Raw genomic sequence first — 21,436 nt, forward strand, 5'->3', positions numbered from 1 at the left:
TTTAGATATTATCTGCTCTCTGACATGGCTGCTTTGATAAAATAATCAATGTGCAAACAGTTAGAAAACTATGAAATAAATGTTAGTGGCAAGGTAACATAGTCCTAAGAAGCAAACCTCCAAATGTACCACTAAAGCTGCTCCCAAAGCACCTTCTTGACTAGTTTAGTAATTCAGTATATAAGACTGTATCTACTTGTCTACCCACCAGGACGGGGGCCAGGACCAGAGCCAGAAGAGATGCTAGCGCTGCTGCTAGAACTTGATGCCCTTAATTCAACATCTAGCCGGTGTTCCACAGAGACAGATGAGCCTGGACTACTTTCCATAGTCACATCTGCAACTAAAGTAAAAGTTATGATAAAGAAACTAGTTAGAATAAAAGCACCACCAAAAGTACAGTTGAGAAATTTATTGAGATAAATGATACAAATATGGTGACAGATTATATTAAAACCCAAAATAAGAATGTAAGCTTGCCACAAAACAAACAAAAAGGTATTTAACATCATTAGTATCTAAGACATGCAAATTAGTCTTCAAAAGAAATCCCCTTCAATATTTTTCATCCACCAAATGTGGGAGGAAAAACAGTGGTTAAGTAAAACACACAATTTCACACACTATTGGTGGGTAGCAGACAGTAGTAGGTAGAGCTTTTTGTAATTTTAATGAAGTACAAGATACATAATTACTTCTTACAAATTGTAAAATATAATAAAGTTCCACTAGTAATAAACCCTTGTTTGCATTTTGAAATACTTTCTTCCAATATTTTTATCCATATACAAACCTATATACCTGTGCCTACTTATATACAAGAAGCACAAACTCATGGTTTTGTAACCCATTTATTTTAATTGAATATAAAATTTTCTCTACAAATACATCAGAATCACCTGGATTGGTTGTTAAAAATGTGGATTTCCTGAGGTGCCTGGGTGCCTCACTTTGGTTAACTGTCTGACTCTTAATTTCAGCTCAGGTCACAATCCCAGGGTTGTGGGATCAGCCCCAGGTAGGGCTCTGTACACAGTGGGGATTCTGCTTGAGATGGTCTCTCTCCCTGTTATTCCCCGCCTCCCCCCCAACTTGCATACAGTCTCTCTCTAAATAAGTAAAATCTTTTTAAAAAAATATTTTATTTATTTATTCATGAGAGACAGAGAGAGGCAGAGACATAGGCAGAGGGAGAAGCAGACTCCTCGCAGGGAGCCTGATGTGGGACTCTATCCCTGGACCAGGATCATGCCCTGAGCCAAAGGCCACCCAGGTATCCCTAAATAAATAAAATCTTAAAAAAATTCTTTTAAATGTGGATTTCCTGGACTTACTTATTGAATTAAACATTGCAGATGGGGTCTACAACTTTAAAAAATTTTTATTTATTTATCTTATTTAAGAGAGAGAGTGCACATGCGTGAGTGCACGAAGTAGAGGTAGAGGTAGAGAATCTCAAGCCGACTGCACTGAGCGCATAGCCTGCCTGACATGGTACTCAATCTCATGACCCCGAGATCATGACCTTAGCTGAAATTAAGAGTTGGATGGTTAACCAACTGAAACCCTGGCGCTCCCAGGGTCTACATCTTTAGCAAACACTTTTATTCTTATGCATACTCAAAGTTTGACAACCACTGATTTATAATAAACAATGAGGCTTTTAAATAATCTTCTATTTAGCAGATGTCACATTTTAATCAACACTCTGGGATCTCACCCATTAACTCAAATGCCAGCTTGCCCACAATAAACCAGAGACAGAAATTGGGTAAAGGGATTTCTAGGGATAGCAATGCATGTAAATAACTCTTCAGGAAAAATAACAGAAAAAAAAGGAAAGCAACCTATAGCACGAAGTGTCAAGAATTAAAGCATTATAAATTCTAGTACCTTTGTTATAAATAAGCATGATAACAGATTTATGTAATGACACCCTGGGTCATCAAGATAAGAATTTAAACTAAGGAAGTTGTTTTGGGGAATAGTTTTTTTAATTACTATTATCATGAACCATGCATGGGGGGGGTGTTCAGGGAGATTTTTTTTTTTTAAAAAAGGACACACATAAGGATGCACCTAGAGATTAAGAACATCTGGTCATCTAAGCTTTTTGACTTTATGATTTAAAATATGCTCCCTATTCAACAACTTCTTCACCTCTCTTCTTCCTTCTCGAAATAGCCCAACAGTTTTATAAGGTCCCATTTTAGAGTCTGCATTCTCCTTATCTTTCCCAAACACATATTTAAACACCTACGATATATCAGGCACTGTTGAAGATAGAGCAGTGAACAAAACAGTACCCTGATCTCATGGAGCTTACATTTTAGCGGAAATAAGAAGATAATGAACCAATACGTAGAAAATAGCTATTAAGTCTTGAAATAAAACAGATTAACATCCCATAGAGTGACTGCGGGGCTTTACTGCAGCTCCACCATCTGCTTCACCTTCCTTCTCTATTCCCAACAACTTGTGCCTCCCTCTTTTATAATTATCCTCATGAAAAACAACACACAAATCACTTATGAAGAAAAACACTGTTTTGTTGCTGAAAATACGTGCTCAAATCACTTGTGCACTTTGGAATTTATAAGGAGGAAGAATGAAAACTGGGGTTGGATTATAGGAAAATGTCAAGCACCAAAATATTGACTTAGTAGCTATAATTACCATCCATATCAGTTTCCATTTCTTCTCCTTCTTGTGTAGTACTGGGTCTCTGGATCTTTGGCTTGATCACAAATGGACATTCTTTTCGACACAAATCAACTTCATGCTACAATCAAGGGAAAAGCAGTTAAGAAAATTTTACATATGTATCAGGAATTAAAAATAATTATAATGAAAGGATGTCGCAGGCAGATTACAAAACTGTTTTCTAAAAACAGAAAAAGGCTAAGATGGCTCTTTAGGTTTATTAGAATACTTCCTAGGCTCAGCTCTCATGGTGTATGTCTATTCAAAGTGCTCCTTGTATAATAATACCTCAAGTCTATAAATGAAGATAGAAAGTCCACTATGGGATTGAAAAGCTGCCATGTCCAGGTTGGTGATGAGGTCAACCACTCTGACGGCTCTGGTGACAAATGTTATCTGGTCCTGTTCATCGCCAAGAAACTTTATGACCTATCAAGGAGAGAAAAAGAGACAAAGCCAATAAAATGAAAAGACACAAAACTGAATAATGTACTCTCTTGGAAACATGCAGTCTAGGGTCTCAGGGAGCCAAGTATAGTGCGGGAGAAAAAAAAAACAGGTGTTGTCAAATAATAAATAGCTCTATCACTTCTGGGACACAACCTCCTGAGATAATGGAGACCTTAAAAAAATTACCTTTCAGTATTAAATAAAATATTCAGGGATAAAAAAGCTGGTGTCCAGGGCCAAGCACACAGTAAAACCTATTACCTTAAAGGTATTTTCTTTAGGGTGACAGCCTAATAAGGTCATGATAAGATATGGCTAGTCTTGACTAGTACCCAGAGCCTCCTGACTCTCAGATCATTCTAGACTATGACCAATTCTTAATAATGGAGATAGCTGCTCTTAAAAGTTGTTAATGAGATAGATACCCAGAATGCAAAACTAGAAAAATTAAGAATAACATTTTCTGGATAGACTTGACTATGTTATCTGCTCTCACTGTAAACCATTCCAAACTTATAACTCTATACTTGCTCTTAGTTGATTTCCCCATAAATATATATATTTTTAAAAAGCAGAGCACCTTCAATAAGGCTTCCATCATTCCACAGGAGACCAAGGCTTCACCACCAGCATCGTAGCTGGCCAGATGGTATAAAAAAGAGAAGAGAGCAGTGGCAAACTGGTGAGGATATGGATCCATGGAAGGATCTATATGGGAGGTTGGGAGAGAAAGAAAAAGAGAGCAAGCTAAAATTTGATGTTAAGATGGCAAGATGTTAAACGAAGACCGATAAGCAAGGGTGAAGTTCTTCTTGTTACCTAAAATAACCACCATCAAAACTTACCAATCATGGCCTGGATACAGTTCCGCACAAGTACAGGCAAAAATCCATGGTAAGAGGCAGTTCCAGTACAGTCAATAATACTGCTGAGTTTGGGAGTTCTCTCCAAGTGGACAATTGATGTTAATGTTCGTAAAGAAGCGGCTTTAATCTCCTATGAAGATGGAAGGTAAACATGTGATGTGTTAAATAAGAAATAGATGACTGGGGTGCCTGGGTGGCTTAGTCAGTTAAGTGCCCAAGTCTTGATTTCGGCTCAGGTCATGATCTCAGGGTCTTAAGGTTGAGGCTCCATGCTCAGCACAGAATCTGCTTGAAATCCTTTCCCTTTGTCCTTCCCCCCATTCACTCTCTCTAAAATAAATCAACAAAATAAATCTTTTTTTAAAAGTAGATAAATGAACCAAGTTGCTAGAACTCAAAATTTAAGTCCTTCTGCTGGTAACAGTTTGGAATAGATGGAGGTCTATTGAGAATAACACTGAAACTCCAGCACTTGTTAACTCTGCAGCTAAATATCCCAAGAGGAAGAAGTAAAAGAGCTAAGCCCCTGGGAAAAACCAAAAGAAAAATAAATATATATGAGCCTGACATACATAGGTGAATATTAATACTTACCATAAGCTGCTTATCTGTTATCTGAAGGACATCTACCAACTCCTCTATCAACCCATTATACAAGATACTGTTTGCTGACTCCTGCAAGGCATTGGAATACACTGCAAAAGGAGAAATAAACACTTTAGGCAAGAAGGCAGTGGTCAAGCCACTGCCTGGTGACAAACCTTTTAGCACCTACTGGTTCTGGGAAAAGATTCCCTTCCACCCAGCATTGGAGGGCAGAATCACTGAATTCTAGAGGACCAATCAAATATGGTGGTAAGCCCTAAATACCTTCCAAACGGACAGATTCTCCTATTATTATATTAGTACTGATTGCCATGACCAAGGATATTTGGAAATGGAAGTATGAAGAGAAAGTGAAGAATTAAATTTTTATAATATCACTACTTGATACAATAACTTATTACGTCTTAGATATAGACTTCCATTTTAGCCTCTTCATGTGCTTCTGTTTTTCACTGGAAACACTTATTACAGGCTGAAAAGAACAGAATTTTGGATTATTGCAGACCAAGTCAGAAACTTGTATGACACTGTGGAGTAAAAGTTAAGAATGAGTGTAATTGACTTGCAATGAATCCCACACAGAATAGTAGACATGGATTTGAACACACTCATTTAGTTTAACAAACATGCACTCACTAATATGCCACAAGTTATACTAAGTGTGAGTACAAAAAGAAGAGTATGAATTTTACTTCAAGGAAATCATAGTTTAAAAGAGGAGATAAACAAGTAATAACATAACTAAAGCTGGTAATATTAACAGCAGCTACCATTTTATACCTTCTATGTGCCTACCCTGTGTGAGGTGCTTTACAAGTTTTCATTTAATCCTTGTATCAGTCTATAAGATGAGTGGTATCCCAATATTAAATGAAGAAATAGGCCAAAAGCACAAACATGTAGCTAATCATCTGCAGAATCTGGCTGAGAGCCTAGGACTGACTCCAAAACCAGTGTCCTTTCCATTCTACCACTCAAAAATAAAATGCACAGTATTGACTTCTGAATGAATACCTTCTACCTTCAAAATTATACCACTGACAGGTCAGAAGAGGAAGATGAAATGGCAAGAGGAAGAACAGGGGCCAGGAAAGAACTACCTGAACACTCATTTAAAAGAAAAAGGGCCAAAATCAAGACTAAACCCAAGTGATTATGTCTGTAAGTATTATATCTTTTTCTAATACAACATTAAGAAGCTCAAGAATGATGAAGATGGTGAACATTAGAAATACAGGCAATTTTACAATTTAACTTGCCACCTAGGTAACTACAATAAAGCCTCACGGCAACAAAGACAGATGAAATGCAAAGGAAATCATGTCTAAATTACCTAATCAGGGCCTGTTAATTATAGTGTTATTATCTTACCTAATATAGATATTGCATGCAGCCTGGCTTGAACAGCTTGCAATCGTTTCCTGTGATTAGAAAAGCCATGGGCCAGCCGTATGTGCGTAAATAACAGCATCTGTAGGAATATAAGACCTAAATTAGGAAACCAATGAAAACAGTGAATGTACTTTTTGAGGGCTAAATCTTACCTATTATTGAGATATTTGGTAAAATGGTTTACTATTGCTATTTGTTAAGGTGTCAAACAGAACAGTTGTACTCTGAGGCTAGCTGACAAAATAAGCCGCAAAACACAGGCTCAGGAAATTCCAATATCCCAACATAAGCCAAGAAGTATCACTATACTGATAGGCAACAAACTGAAGACATCTGGCAAGAGTTCTGATTGTTACTAATCAAATAAAATATTTTATCACCATAACAACGAACAGAAAAAAACACAACTAAACATTTTCTTCTTTGGTATGTAAGTGTTAAGATACTAACATTTACTAGATTCACACAGTGAGTAAGGCAGTTCTTATGTTTTCCTCAAACTCTCACAAGAATCTATGTAGGAAGTTAGTAGGTGTTGGCCTTATAGAAGCTGAGGAAACAAAGACTCACAAAAACTAATTTACTCATGATCTGACTCCTTTCTTTTTGATATGCTGTCTCCCAGCCGAGCACATATCAATCTACATGGATAGCCACCACACACTTTAGATAAATATTAGGACCTATCATACCTGCTTATCCTTAGGAATGCTGTACATTTTGGTAAGAGATTCCATGATTTCAGAAGGGCTTTCTGAAATCTACATTAGAAAAAAAATGGGTTAGGAACAAAAAGTAAGCTGAATGTTAGGAAACGAGCCAATAGTCAAAGATTCCTCTTACCTTGTCAAGTTGCTCTATGTGAATATAATGTAGTGTGTTACTAGTTGTCTGAAATTAAAAAGACAGGAGTTGTTAGAAGTCACTGTAATACCTTAGCTTCCCTTACCATAAGACTGCAAGGGAGCTGTCTGAAAACCAAGATGTCACTGTAGGCTGAAGCCTGAGTGCTCTTAAAAAAAAAAAAAAAAAAAAAAAAAAAGGTAACTTTAGAGTTCCCCGAAATACCCATTTTATATACAAGCTTCTTTGAAGATAATATCAAAATATAATGCACATAGACACATTTAATATTCCTTAGCCCTTTTTAAAGTTATTTAAGTATAATTAACATACACTGTTATATTTGTTTCAAGTGTACAGTATAATGACTTAGCACTTCCACACATCACCCAGTGCTCATCAGGTAAGTAAGTGTACTCTTAATCTCATTTATTTCACCCCATCCCTCTACCCACCTCCACTCTAGCAGCCACCAGTTTGTTCTCTATATTTATCTATTGCCTCTTTCCTTATCCCCTTTTAACCTTCATAGCAAAGACCAAATCCATGAAAATGGTTTCCATTCTAGATATGCACTGCAGCTGTTTTCAAGGCACCATTCATCTATAAAGATTTATTATGCTGTAGGTAGAAGAAAAGATCTTATTCACTAAGCTACTTTTAAAACAAAACTGAATTTTAGTATCTCCTCAAAGAATATGAAGGACTAGATAATTGAAGCAGAACCCTGTCTGTAACCCTAACAAACTGACTTAAATAGAGAAAATTGAGTTAGCACTATCCAATTACACTAAATGTTGGAATTCTCAACTGAGACTGAGAAAAATGTGTAAGTCATGACAACGCCTCATCGGGAGTCCTGTCTCTTAGCACTCCAACATAAGTAATATCCAAACCCGTCAGAACTGAGCATACAATGAATAGTTTACTCCTGAGAAGCTGCTATGTATATTTAACTGGGTAGGGCAGCAATGCAGCTCGAAACCATTCCCCCTCATTTAACTGAGGAGTCCTAGAAGTAAACTCCAGTTATAGTACATCACAGACTCTATCAGAACAAGTCTGAATGAGACTCACCCTTTTCTCGATTTTGACCTCGGCCCCAGGGTCTGCATAGAATTCAAAGTGTAGTGTAGTTGCACTGGGTGGGTATTTCTGTGTATAAAGCACATAAAAGAATCAGATACCATCTTTTCCCCAAATCTTCCTTCAAAGTCCTAACCATTTGTCCAACTCATTATAGCAGCAGGAGGAGCACTGCTGTCAGCAGGTATAGTGCCTTCACTCGTCTTAGTAGAGCTCAGATGTCTTTTAACAACACAGAATCAGGAGGATGCAGCCCAGAGCTCCAAAAGCCTTCATATTTCTTACTTATAAGTTATCTGCTGCCCTTTCTTCCAAGAGATCAATTCTGTAGCTATTCTCAAGAGAAAAAAGACAGGTAAGTCTGCCAAGCAATAATGAATAAGAATCCAAGAAAGGATGGAGGATAAATACAAGGGTCTAGGTACCAACTTGGGAATGGAAAAGAACATTCTTATGGAGACTTAGTTTATATCACTGCCTTCTGAAATATTTTATTCAAACTATGCTTCGGTGGTGTATCTTCTTAATTCTTCAAATAATCTCTTTATACCATTCTACACCACTTTCTGTGGTATCAAATGCTTTTCTGTACAGGTAAATACCAGGTCAATATGGACCAAATCCTTACAACAAATCCTCTTTAACTCTAGAAAAGCAAAAACAAAACTGAGACCACAACAGCATGCCCATTAAAATGAATCCTTATGGACTCAGCAGTTGAGCATCTGCCTTTGGCTCAGGTCATGATCCTGGGACTGAGTCCTGCATCAGGCTCCACAGGGAGCTGCTTCTCCCTCTGCCTCTGTGTCTCTCGTGAATAAATAAACTATCTTTTTTTTTAAAGATTTTATTTATTTATTCATGATAGTCACACAGAGAGAGACAGAGAGGCAGAGACACAGGCAGAGGGAGAAGCAGGCTCCATGCACCGGGAGCCTGACGTGGGATTCGATCCCAGGTCTCCAGGATCACGCCCTGGGCCAAAGGCAGGCGCCAAACCGCTGCGCCACCCAGGGATCCCCCAAACCGCTGCGCCACCCAGGGATCCCAATAAACTATCTTAAAAAAAGAAATAAATAAAAATAAAATGAATCCTTAAAAGAAACCAGTAGCAGTGGCTGCCTCTGAAAATGGACAATTATTATATACAATAATTATTTCAATAAAAAAAAACATGCCCACGTACTACTTCCTTCTAAAGTACACACCATAGGGTGCCTGGGTGGCTCAGTGGTTGAGCATCTGCCTCTGGCTCAGGTTGTGATCCCGGGGTCCTAGGATCAAGTCCTGCATCTGTCTCCCTGTGGGGAGCCTGCCTCTCCCTCTACCTATGTATGTCTCTGCCTCTCTCTGTCTCTCATGAATAAATATATAAAATATTTAAAAAAATAAAGTACACATCGTATTTTCCAAAGTCTCACTGATTACCAAATATCAGTAAATAAAAGGATGTGTGATTTCTTAACATAGGCTGGGCCCAAAACAGATACTATACAAAACTAGTGGAGTTTATCATACTGTTTTGCCCAAGGGGTAAACAAGCGTGATATACAAAAGGAGGCTAACATAGTACTAGAAGTCCTAGCCTCAGCAATCAGACAACAAAAAGAAATAAAAGGCATTCAAATTGGCAAAGAGGAAGTCAAAACTCTTCCTCTTCGCCGATGACATGATACTCTACATAGAAAACCCAAAAGACTCCACCCCAAGATTGCTAGAACTCATAGAGCAATTTGGCAGTGTGGCAGGATACAAAATCAATGCCCAGAAGTCAGTGGCATTTCTATACACTAACAATGAGACTGAGGAAAGAGAAATTAAGGAGTCAATCCCATTTACAATTGCACCCAAAAGCATAAGATACCTAGGAATAAACCTCACCAAAGATGTAAAGGATCTATACCCTCAAAACTATAGAACACTTCTGAAAGAAATTGAGGAAGACACAAAGAGATGGCAAAATATTCCATGCTCATGGATTGGAAGAATATTGTGAAAATGTCAATGTTACCCAGGGCAATTTACACGTTTAATGCAATCCCTGTCTAAATACCATGGACTTTCTTAAGAGAGTTGGAACAAATTATTTTAAGATTTGTGTGGAATCAGAAAAGACCCTGAATAGCCAGGGGAATTTTAAAGAAGAAAACCATATCTGGGGGCATCACAATGCCAGATTTCAGGTTGTACTACAAAGCTGCGGTCATCAAGACAGTGCGGTACTGGCACAAAAACAGACACATAGGTCAATGGAACAGAATAGAGAATCCAGAAGTGGACCCTCAACTTTATGGTGAACTAATATTCGACAAAGGAGGAAAGACTATCCACTGGAAAAAAGTCTCTTCAATAAATGGTGCTGAGAAAATTGGACATCCACATGCAGAAGAATGAAACTAGACCCCTCTCCTGCACCATACACAAAGATAAACTCAAAATGGATGAAAGATCTAAATGTGAGACAAGATTCCATCAAAATCTTAGAGGAGAACACAGGCAACACCCTTTTTGAACTCGGCCACAGTAACTTCTTGCAAGATACATCCACGAAGGCAAAAGAAACAAAAGCAAAAATGAACTATTGGGACTTCATCAAGATAAGAAGCTTTTGCACAGCAAAGGATACAGTCAACAAAACTCAAAGACAACTCACAGAATGGGAGGAGATATTTGATATTTGCAAATGACGTATCAGATAAAGGGCTAGTTTCCAAGATCTATAAAGAACTTATTAAACTCAACACCAAAGAAACAAACAATCCAATCATGAAATGGGCAAAAGACATGAAGAGAAATCTCACAGAGGAAGACATAGACATGGCCAACAAGCACATGAGAAAATGCTCTGCATCACTTGCCATCAGGGAAATACAAATCAAAACCACAATGAGATACCACCTCACACCAGTGAGAATGGGGAAAATTAGCAAGGCAGGAAACAACAAATGTCGGAGTGGATGCGGAGAAAAGGGAACCCTCTTACACTGTTGGTGGGAATGTGAACTGCTGCAGGCACTCTGGAAAACTGTGTGGAGGTTCCTCAAAGAGTTAAAAATAGACCTGCCCTACGACCCAGCAATTGCACTCCTGGGGATTTACCCCAAAGATACAGATGCAGTGAAACTCCGGGACACCTGCACCCCGATGTTTACAGCAGCAATGGCCACAATAGCCAAACTGTGGAAGGAGCCTCGGTGTCCATCGAAAGATGAATGGATAAAGAAATTGTGGTCTATGTATACAATGGAATATTACTCAGCCATTAGAAACGACAAATACCCACCATTTGCTTCAACGTGGATGGAACTGGAGGGTATTATGCTGAGTGAAATAAATCAATCGGAGAAGGAAAAACATTATATGGTCTCATTCATTTGGGGAATATAAAAAATTGTGAAAGCGAATAAAGGGGAAAGGAGAAAAAATAAGTGGGAAATATCAGAAAGGGAGACAGAACATGAAGGACTCCTAACTCTTGGAAACGAACTAGTGGTGGTGGAAGGGGAGGAGGGCGGGGGGTGGGGGTGACTGGGTGACAGGCACTGAGGGGTGCACTTGACGGGATGAGCACTGGGTGTTATTCTATATATTGACAAATTGAACACCAATAAAAATAAATTTATTAAAAAAAACAAAAGGAGGCTAAGAATTATTAACCAACTTAATTTTAAGATGAAAGTCATTTTCACATGAACTGAATACTCTTTAAGATTTATGTAGCTTTGATTATTAAATAAACACTTACCTCCCATATTACCCAGTATTAATTTATATAATACACACTAAGAAAGTATACCAACCAAGGTGAGAAAGCAATTTGTTCTAATTTGTTATTTTCTTTGACCAGAAAAAGAACCATTCTCCCAGGGGAAAAAGGCTTGCTAAGATAAATTTACTAAATTTCATCGCAGGTATTTGTCCTATACACAATAAACTGACAAAAACAGCAATATCTGCTGGAAAATATAGTTGCTTCTTGGCACAGAATTGTTTTTAACAAATCCAATTGTGCATTGTGGTTCCAAAACAACATATCAAAGCGGAAGGGAGGATGGCCTAACCTTGTAAACTAAGCATGGATGAAAGGTATGAACAAGACAGGGCATGAGAGGTAAACATGGAAAACACACAAAACATTTTAAGTTCTCAATGACTCTCACGTACTGTTCCCCAAGCATCCATTCTTAAAAATCACATCATACTGCCCAGAGTTCCAATGGTTCCAGTGAGAGAATACAAACAAATACACTTTCTGGGATACTTCAACACTTTCAAACGGATTCACCAAATACAGCTTCCTAGTCAAGAGCTGGGGAATGAACATACACTGTTTTTGAGATTCTTCTTAGTGTCAGCAGATTGAGGGCCCAAGCATTTCTAGACAAGATGTGCTAGGTCTTAGTTGATCTCAGGTTCCTCAAAGGTCCTGATTTGAAGTGGCAACTTAATATACCATATATTCATTGTAAAGTAAGGCTCAAAAAGAGACTACACATAGCTCTGCCAAAAGACACCCATATCCGAGAGTTACTTACCATCATATGCAAGTCTCTGCAACATTCTGCAAGTCCAAAGCCATTTTCCTTTCCACCCCAGCTCTTAAAAAAAGGAAAAAGACAGTGTTAAAATAGTGCTTACAATAGCCTTGTGTATAAAATAACAGTATGTGGCTGTTTGGAATACAGTGTTGAGAAGACAACCAATGTGAAAGTCCAACAAAGAGAGGGAGCAAATAGAAGCAAGTACTTAATAAGACTCAAGGCAAGGTCTGCCTAAAGGTAAGATTTCTACAATGTGATCAATTTCACTGTTCTGTGAGGGTGCTACTGGAAAGAGCATAAATAGCTAAACAATTGCACTGCATATGCTTGCAGTCATACTTGCTGACAGGTCAGGTCAGTCTTATCTCATCAGGCCTTCAGTACTTTATTATGCTTTCCATACTCGGACTGTTCACCTTCCTCACTACAGTAAGGAACTACATGCTCCACAGTTCCTTTTTGACATGAACCAAGTAGCAAAGCAGAAGACTCTATGTTGCTTATTCCTTCCTACTATACTCTGCCACCATGAAGTCTAAAAACTCATCAAAGGGCAGCCCAGGTGGCTCAGCGGTTTAGCGCCGCCTTTAGCCCAGGGCTTGATCCTGGAGACCCGGGATCGAGTCCCATGTCAGGCTCCCTGCATGGAGCCTGCTTCTCCCTCTGCCTGTGTCTCTGTGTCTCTGTGTGTCTCTCATGAATAAATAAATAAAATCTTAAAAAAAATTTAAAAAATGAAAACTCATCAAGTACTAGCCCCTAAGGCAATGGGGGAGAATGACTAAATTGTACACTATTACTGGCCTCCAAATCCAAGCCTCCAACCATATATTCTTGCTTAATAAACAGGCTTGCATTTTCAACAGTGTTTGATACCAAACATTTTTGCCTGATTCAGAATGCTACCAAGGGTGGGGTGAGAACTTGCTGAAAACATAAAAAGTAAATGCATTAGTCCTTGCCTCCTAGGCCAAGGCATACAATTGGGTTAAACAATAGACAAACTGAAAAGTTTCGGGGAAAAGACTGGGGAGTGAGATGGTTTGGAGACTAAGGGTTTGGATAACTTCCACAGACTCCTGGGACTCTAGAAGGCCAAACATATGCCCAAGGCTTAAGCACATTCTCAGAAAAGACCCAAGAAGGCCCTAAGTTCTACATGCCTGGCTCATCATCAGGCTCTGTGCAAGTTAGAAGTGAAGGCTAAGGCAGAGTTGTAAACATCCTAGTTGAGTAGTGAAGATAAGAGTATTACCACTTAAGGTGCTAATATACATACAGAACCTACCTTCAAAAAAAAAAAAAGAACCTACTTTCAAAGACTGGGGGGGAAGTAGTATTTCTTTGTTCCAGAAGTTTATGGCAAATCGCTAGCTAACCACTAAGCAAAGAGAATAGACTTTAATGATCACAAGTATGAAATCAGTTCAGAAAAGTCTAAACAAACAAACCCTGGGGAAGGGTGAGAATTTGATTTCCAGAGCTGCCACATTATAATATTAACAATGTCCATTATTCTACAACAACAAAAAACCCCTGTGATATATACAAAGAAACAAGACCGTGAAACACACAAAGGAAAAAAATAATAAATTACAGCAACATGAGCATGAGCAGTGATGTCAGCATGATGGCCAGGAGTTGGGGAACCTACCCCCACAAGCCAAGGGATGGGAGAGGAGTCTCATGCACCTGCCTGTTGGATAACAGAAATACAGATCTTGGGTCACAACTATAAACCGTGTAGTGGCTTGTGAACCAGCTACAGCCACTCTGAGGAGCCCCAGGAAAACATGGTCTAAAAGAAACATCCATGGATGATAAAGGTAAAGGACAAAAGTACTAAAAATAATAAGAACTAAAATAATTTGTTAATGAATATACAATTTAAAAAGAAGTAAACTGAACATTAAAAACATAAAATGAGGTTGGGGGGAGTAAAAGGGTAGAGTATTTGTATGTGACCAAAGTTGTTACCAACTTTAAAAACTTATATCTATAGGATGTTTTTTTTTATAGGATGTTTTATGTGAGGCTCATGGTAACTACAAAGCAAAAACCTAGATACAAAAAAGATAAACAGAAAGGAATCAAAGCATACTACTATAGAAAACCATCAATTCACAAAGGAAGGCAGCAAGAGAGGAAGAAAGGATAAGGAAAATACAAAATAGCCATTAAACAGTAACATGATATTACCAAGTCCTTGTCTATCAATAATTACTCTAAATGTAGATGTATTATATTACTTTTATATTAAAGTGTACAATATAATGATTCAGCACTTCCATACAACACCCAATGCCCATCACAAGTATATTCCTTAATCCCTATCCCCCTACCAACCCCACCTCCTCTCTGGCAACCATCAGTTTGTATAGATAAGAGTCTGTTTCTTGGTTTGCCTCTCTATTTTATCCCTTTGCTTGTTTTATTTCTTAAATTCCACACGAGTGGGATCCCTGGGTGGCGCAGCGGTTTAGCGCCTGCCTTTGGCCCAGGGCGTGATCCTGGAGACCCAGGATCGAATCCCACGTCGGGCTCCCGGTGCATGGAGCCTGCTTCTCCCTCTGCCTGTGTCTCTGCCTCTCTCTCTCTCTCTCTCTCTCTCTGTGACTATCATAAATAAATAAAAATTAAAAAAAAAAAATTCCACACGAGTGAAATCATTCGGTATTTGTCTTTCTCTGACTGACTTATTTTGCTTAGCGTAATACTCTCTAGTTCCATTCATATTGTTGCAAATGGCAAGATTCTCATTATTTTTTATGGCTGAATACTATCCCAGTGAGTGTGTGATTGATATACATATATATCATTATTAGTTGATGGACATTATTAGTTGATGGACACTTGGACTCTTTCCACAGTTTGGCTACCGTAGATAATGATGCTATAAATATCAGGGTGTATGTGTATCCCTTTGAATTACTGCACTATACTTTCTTACATCAATGGACCTACCAGGAATATACAGAACATTGTACTGAATAGAAGTAGAATACACAGTCTTCTCAAATGCACATAGAACTTTTTCCCAGATAGATTATAGGATGATAAGTTACAAAACAAGTCTTAACAAATTTAAGAGACTGAAATTGTAACAAGTAACCTTCCTAACCACAGTGGTATAAAACCAGAAATCAGTAATAGGAGAAAAACCGGAAAATTCACAATATATGGAAACTAAACAATACACTCCTGAAGAACCAATGGATCAAAAAAAAAAAAAAAAGAAATCAAAAGGGAAATTTAAAAATATGGGCAGGGGGCACCTGGGTGGCTCAGTGGTTGAGTGTCTGCCTTTGGCTCAGGTCCTGATCCCGGGGTCCTGGGATGGAGTCCCACATCAGGATTCCTGCAGGGAGCTTGCTTCTCTCTCTGCATCTCTCATGAATAAATTAATAAAATCTTTTACAAATAAATAAATAGGGACAAAAGACAATGGAAACACAACATATCAAAATTTAGGGGATGCACCAAAAGCAGTTCTAAAAGGAAAGATTATAGGGATAAATTACTACAGTAAGAAACAGAAAAATCTCAAATATACAACCTAACTTTGTTAACTCAAGGAACTAGAAAAAGAACAAACTAACCCCAAAGTTAGTAGAATGAAGGAAATAACAATGATCGCAGCAGAATAAATGAAATGGATGACCGCCCCCCAAAACAGAAAAGGTCAATAAAAACAAGAGCAGAGTTTTTTGGAAAATATAAATGAAAGAGATGAAATTTTAGCTAGACTGAGAAAATAAGAGTGAAGACTTAAATCAGAAATGAGGAGACATTACAAATGATATCACAGAAAGGATTAAGAGACTACTTATGATTTCACTTATATATGGAATTTAAGAAACAAAACAAGCAAAGGGGGGAAAAAGGAGGGAGATAAAACAAGAAACAGATTCTTTCTTCACTATAGAGAACAAAACTGATGGTTACCAGCGGGGAGGTGGATGGGGAAATGAGTGAAATAGGTAGTGGGGATTGCACTGAGTAATGTAAAGAATTGCTGAATCACTATACAGATTCAGCAGTACGTAAAACTAATGCAACACTGTATGTTAACTAAACTGGAATTAAAACAAAAAACTTAAAAAAGGGACTTATGAACAGACCAATAATGAATAAGAAGATTAAATCAGTAGTCAAAACACACCCAATACAGGAAAGCCTAGGACCAGATGGTATTCCTGGTACATTCACCAAAAGTTTAAAGAATTAATGCCAATCCTTCTCAAACCAAATTAACAGCACATTAAAATGATCATATACAATTATCAAAGTAGGATTAATCCTTGGGATGCAACAATGGTTTAACATATACAAGCCAATAAATATGATACACCACATTAATAAAAGACAAAAACCGTATGATGTCAACAGATGCAGAAAAAAAGTTTGACAGAAACTCAATAGCCTTTCATGATAAAAACTAAAAAATGAGGTATAGAAGCTCAATGTTTTAATAAAGGCCATACGTGACAAGCCCATAGGTAATATACTCAAATGGTGAAAGGATGAAAGCTCTCCCTCTAAGATCCTGAACAAGACAAGGATGCCCATTCTTAACACTCCTATTCAATATAGTACTGGAAGTCCTAGCCAGAGCAATTAGGCAAGAAATAAATAGAATCCGAAGAAATAAAAGGCATCCGTTTCAAAAAGCAAGAAGTAAAACTGTCGCCATTTATAAATGATATGATTTTATGTATTAAAAGCCTAAAAACGCTGCCAAAAAACTGTTAGGACTAATAAATTCTGTTAAGTTGCAGGATATAAAATCAACATACAGAAAATCAGTCATATTTCTATATATTAACAATGAACTATATGAAAAAGAAATTAAGAAAACAATCCCAGGGAGCTTGAGTGGCTCAGTTGGCTAAACACTGAACTCTTGATTTCAGCTCAGGGTTGTGAGATTGAGCCCCACAGCAGGCTTTCGCTGGGCATGTAGCCTGCTCGGGATTCCCTTTCTCCCTCTCCCTTTGCTTCTACCCTCCTGCTCGCTCTCTCTCTCTAAAAAAAAAAAAAAAAACCACAAGTTCTAAAAAGAAAACAATCCCATTTACAGTTGCACTAGAAACAGTAAAATACTTAGTAAATTTAACCAAAGTGAAAGAGCTATACAATGAAAACTATAAAACACTGATGAAAGAATATAAAGACACAAATGGAAAGATATCCTGTGTTCAAGAATTACAAGAACATTGTTAAAATGTCCATACAATCCCAAGAACATTGTTAAAATGTCCATACAATCCAAGTCCATTTACAGCTTCATGTAATTGCTATTAAAATTCTAATGACATTTTTCAGAGAAATAGAAAAAAAAATCCTCAAATTTATGTGGAACCACAAAAGACCCTGAATAGCTAAAGCAATCCTGAGAAGGAACAACAAAGCTAAAGGTATCACACTTCCTGATTTCAAACATTATTATAAGGGTAAAGCAGTAAGAATAGTATTGACATAAACACAGATAAGTACACCAACAGAACAGAACCAAAAGCCCAGAAATAAACCCTCACATATATAGTCAACTAATATTTGAAAGGGAGACAAAAATAATCAACGGGGAAAGCACACACTCTGATAAATGGTACTGGGAAAACTGGATAACAAAATGAATCGGACTCCTTTCTTATACCATCCAAAAACTGAACTTGAAATGGATTAAAGACTTCAACATGAGACCTGAAACAGTAAAATTATTAAAAGAAAACAGAGTAAAAGTTCCTTGACACTGATCTTGCTAATTACTTTTTTTGGATACCAAAAATATAAGCAACAAGGGCAAAAATAAGTGAGAAGGAACACTCAAGAATTCATACAGGGACGCCTGGGTGGCTTAGCAGTTGAGTGTCTCCCTTCGGCTCAGGGTGTGGTCCTAGGGTTCTGGGATCAAGTCCCACATCGGGCTCCCTCTGCCTATGTCTCTGCCTCTTTCTCTGTGTCTCTCATGAAGAAAGAAAATCTTAAAAAAAAAAAAAAGGAATTCATACACCTCAGTAATACACACAAAATAGGATTTAAAAAAGGGCAGTGGAGGGGCACCTGGGTGACTCAGGGGTTGAACAACTGCCTTTGGCTCAGTTCATGATCCCAGAGTCCTAGGATCGAGTCCTGCTTTGGGCTCCCTGCAAGGAGCCTGCTTCTCTCTGCCTATATCTCTGCCTCCCTGTGTCTCTCATGAATAAAAAAGCTTAAAAAAATAAAAACAAGAAAACCCCAGAGGAATTAAGTAGACATTTTCCCAAAGAAGACGTAGAAATAGCCAAGAGGTATATGAAATGGCATTCAGTTATCACTAATCATCAGGGAAATGCAAATCATATCCACAGAAAGATATTGCCTCATACCGGTTAGAATCTAGGCTATTATCAAAAAGAGATAACAAGTATTGGCGAAGATCTGGAGACCAGACCCCTGTGCACTGTTGGTGGGGATGTAAATTGGTAGAGCTACTATGGAAAATGCTATCCTCAGAAAATTAAAAATAGTATATGATCCAGCAATCCCAATTCTGGGTATATATCCAAAAGAAATAATACAAGGACATCAAAGAGAGATCTTCCCCCTCCTATTAACTGCAACATTATTCACAATAACCTACGTTGGGTGACAAACTAAGTGTTCATCTATGGATGAATGGATAAAGATGTCTCCCTCTCTCTCTCTCACACACACACACACACGTACACACACACTGGAGTATTATTCAACCATGAGAAAGAATTCCAGCCTTCTGTGACAACATTGATGGACCCTGAGGGTACTCCAGTAATTGTAATAAGTCAGATCAGATAGAGAAAGACAATTACTGTATCCTATCACTTATATGTGGATTTTTAAAAAGCTGAACTCATAGAAACAGAATGGTGGTTTCCAGGGGCAAGGGCTTGGGGTAAATAGGAAGATGCTGGTCAAAGGGTACAAACTTCTAGTTATATGATAAATAAGATCCAGAGAGCTAACGTACAGCATGGTGACTACAGTTAACAATATTGTATTATATACTTGCCATTGCTGAGAGTAAATATTAAATCTTCTCACCACAAAAAACGGATGATAACTGTGAGGTGAAGAGGTGTTCATTAATTCTAGTGTGGAAATCACTCTAATATATGTGTATCAAATCAACATGTTGTACACCTTAAACTTACATGTTATATATATCAATTATACCTCAATAAAGCTGGAAAAAATAGAAACTATCCCTAAGTCCAGATACTGGATTTAATAGGCAAAGACTTTAAATAAATGATTTTAGATATGCTTCTAAGGGCTAAAGGAAATCATGAGAGTATTTCATCAAATAAATATCCACAAGATTATAAAAAAGGAAGCAAATACAAATTATAGCACTGAAAAGCATAATAACAGAAATGAAAATATTCACTTAAGTGTTTCAACAGCAGATGTAAGCAGGAAGATTGAATCAACAAACCTAATTAAATATACAGAATATCAGATGGTACTATGTACTATTTTAAAAAAAGGCAAAAAGGGTGATACGGAGTACATAGAGGGTTCCAATTTTAAATCAGGATGTTAGGGGGGATCCCTGGGTGGCTCAGCGGTTTAGCGCCTGCCTTTGGCCCAGGGCGTGATCCTGGAGTCCCGGGATCGAGTCCCGCGTCGAGCTCCCGGCATGGAGCCTGCTTCTCCCTCTGCCTGTGTCTCTGCCTCTCTCTCTCTCTCTCTGTCATGAATAAATAAATAAAATCTTAAAAAAAAATAAATCAGGATGTTAGGGAAGACCCTGCAGACTTAAGACTTAAAGATGAGGGAGCAAGGGGATCCCTGGGTGGCTCAGCGGTTTCGCGCCTGCCTTTGGCCCAGGGCGCGATCCTGGAGTCCCGGGATCGAGTCCCACAACGGGCTCCGGGCATGGAGCCTGCTTCTCCCTCTCCTCTGCCTGTGTCTCTGTCTCTCTATCATAAATTAAAAAAAAAAAAAAGATGAGGGAGCAAGCCATAGAGACAACTGGGAACACAGCTGTGTAGAGATCCTGCAGGAAGAGTGTAGCTAGCACCGTCCAGGAAAGGAAGAGGGCCAGGTACACAGAACAGACTGAACTTGGGGGAAGCAAATGGGATGAGAGATCAGAAGTTTGATATTGTACACATTACAACTGAGGTATCTATTAGATACAAAGTAGAGATTTTGAGGCAGTAATTATATGAGAAAGCCCAGGGTGGGGCTCTGAGCCACTCTAATACTCAGAGCTTGAGCACAGGAGGAGGTACCAGCCAAGACATGGAAGGGCAGTTGTGGAAACTCAGGAGGACCAGGAGGCAGTTTAGAAGCCAAGACTACTGCCTAGTCTTTAAAAATTAATTTTGTTTTTTCCTCAAAATGTACTGAAATGAATTCAACTTTATTATTTTAAAATCTTTAACACATTTTATTTATTCATTCATTTTTTAAAGATTTAATTTATTCATTCATGAGAGACAGAGAGAGAGAGGCAGAGAAATAGGCAGAGGGAGAAGCAGGCTGCCTGTGGGGAGCCCGATGCAGGACTCAAGCCCAGGACCCCGGGACCACGACCTGAGCCAAAGGCAGACACTCAACCACTGAGCCACCCAGATGCCCCTATTCATTTTTATTTTAATTCTAGTATAGTTAGCATAGTGTTAAATTACTTTCAGGTATATAATACAGTGATTCAAAAATTTCATATATTATTCTGTTCTCATCAAGGAGAGTACTCTTAATCCATTTCACCTATTTCACCCACCTCACCTACCTCTCCCACCTCCCCTCAGGCAACCATCTGTTTGGTTTTTGGTTTGTCTCATTTTTTGCTTATTTGTTTCTTAAATTCCCTATGAGTGAAATCATAGGGAAATGATTTTGAAATGAAATAAAAAATCATATGATATTTGTCTTTCTCGGGCTGACTTCTTTCACTTAGCATTATACTCTCTAGCACCA

The 21,436-nt window shown here is 38.2% G+C and overlaps 1 protein-coding gene across 16 annotated transcripts in view; it reads right to left on the minus strand.

The window, feature by feature from the left end:
- HUWE1 (HECT, UBA and WWE domain containing E3 ubiquitin protein ligase 1) overlaps positions 1-21,436 on the minus strand; it is a 175,171-nt gene that overhangs the window by 87,442 nt on the left and 66,293 nt on the right. For all 16 annotated transcript variants that reach the window (XM_025468549.3, XM_049107089.1, XM_025468548.3 and 13 more), the window contains 11 exons: positions 12,482-12,544; positions 7,938-8,015; positions 6,861-6,908; positions 6,710-6,778; positions 5,997-6,096; positions 4,614-4,714; positions 3,999-4,149; positions 3,734-3,861; positions 2,992-3,132; positions 2,677-2,782; positions 209-343 (listed from right to left, as the gene is read on the minus strand). In XM_025468549.3, coding sequence (XP_025324334.1) covers positions 209-343; positions 2,677-2,782; positions 2,992-3,132; positions 3,734-3,861; positions 3,999-4,149; positions 4,614-4,714; positions 5,997-6,096; positions 6,710-6,778; positions 6,861-6,908; positions 7,938-8,015; positions 12,482-12,544 — 1,120 coding nt within the window. The remainder of the gene's footprint in view (positions 1-208; positions 344-2,676; positions 2,783-2,991; positions 3,133-3,733; positions 3,862-3,998; positions 4,150-4,613; positions 4,715-5,996; positions 6,097-6,709; positions 6,779-6,860; positions 6,909-7,937; positions 8,016-12,481; positions 12,545-21,436) is intronic.

Source organism: Canis lupus, chromosome X (assembly GCF_003254725.2).
Source record: "Canis lupus dingo isolate Sandy chromosome X, ASM325472v2, whole genome shotgun sequence".
NCBI classification, from domain to species: domain Eukaryota; kingdom Metazoa; phylum Chordata; class Mammalia; order Carnivora; family Canidae; genus Canis; species Canis lupus.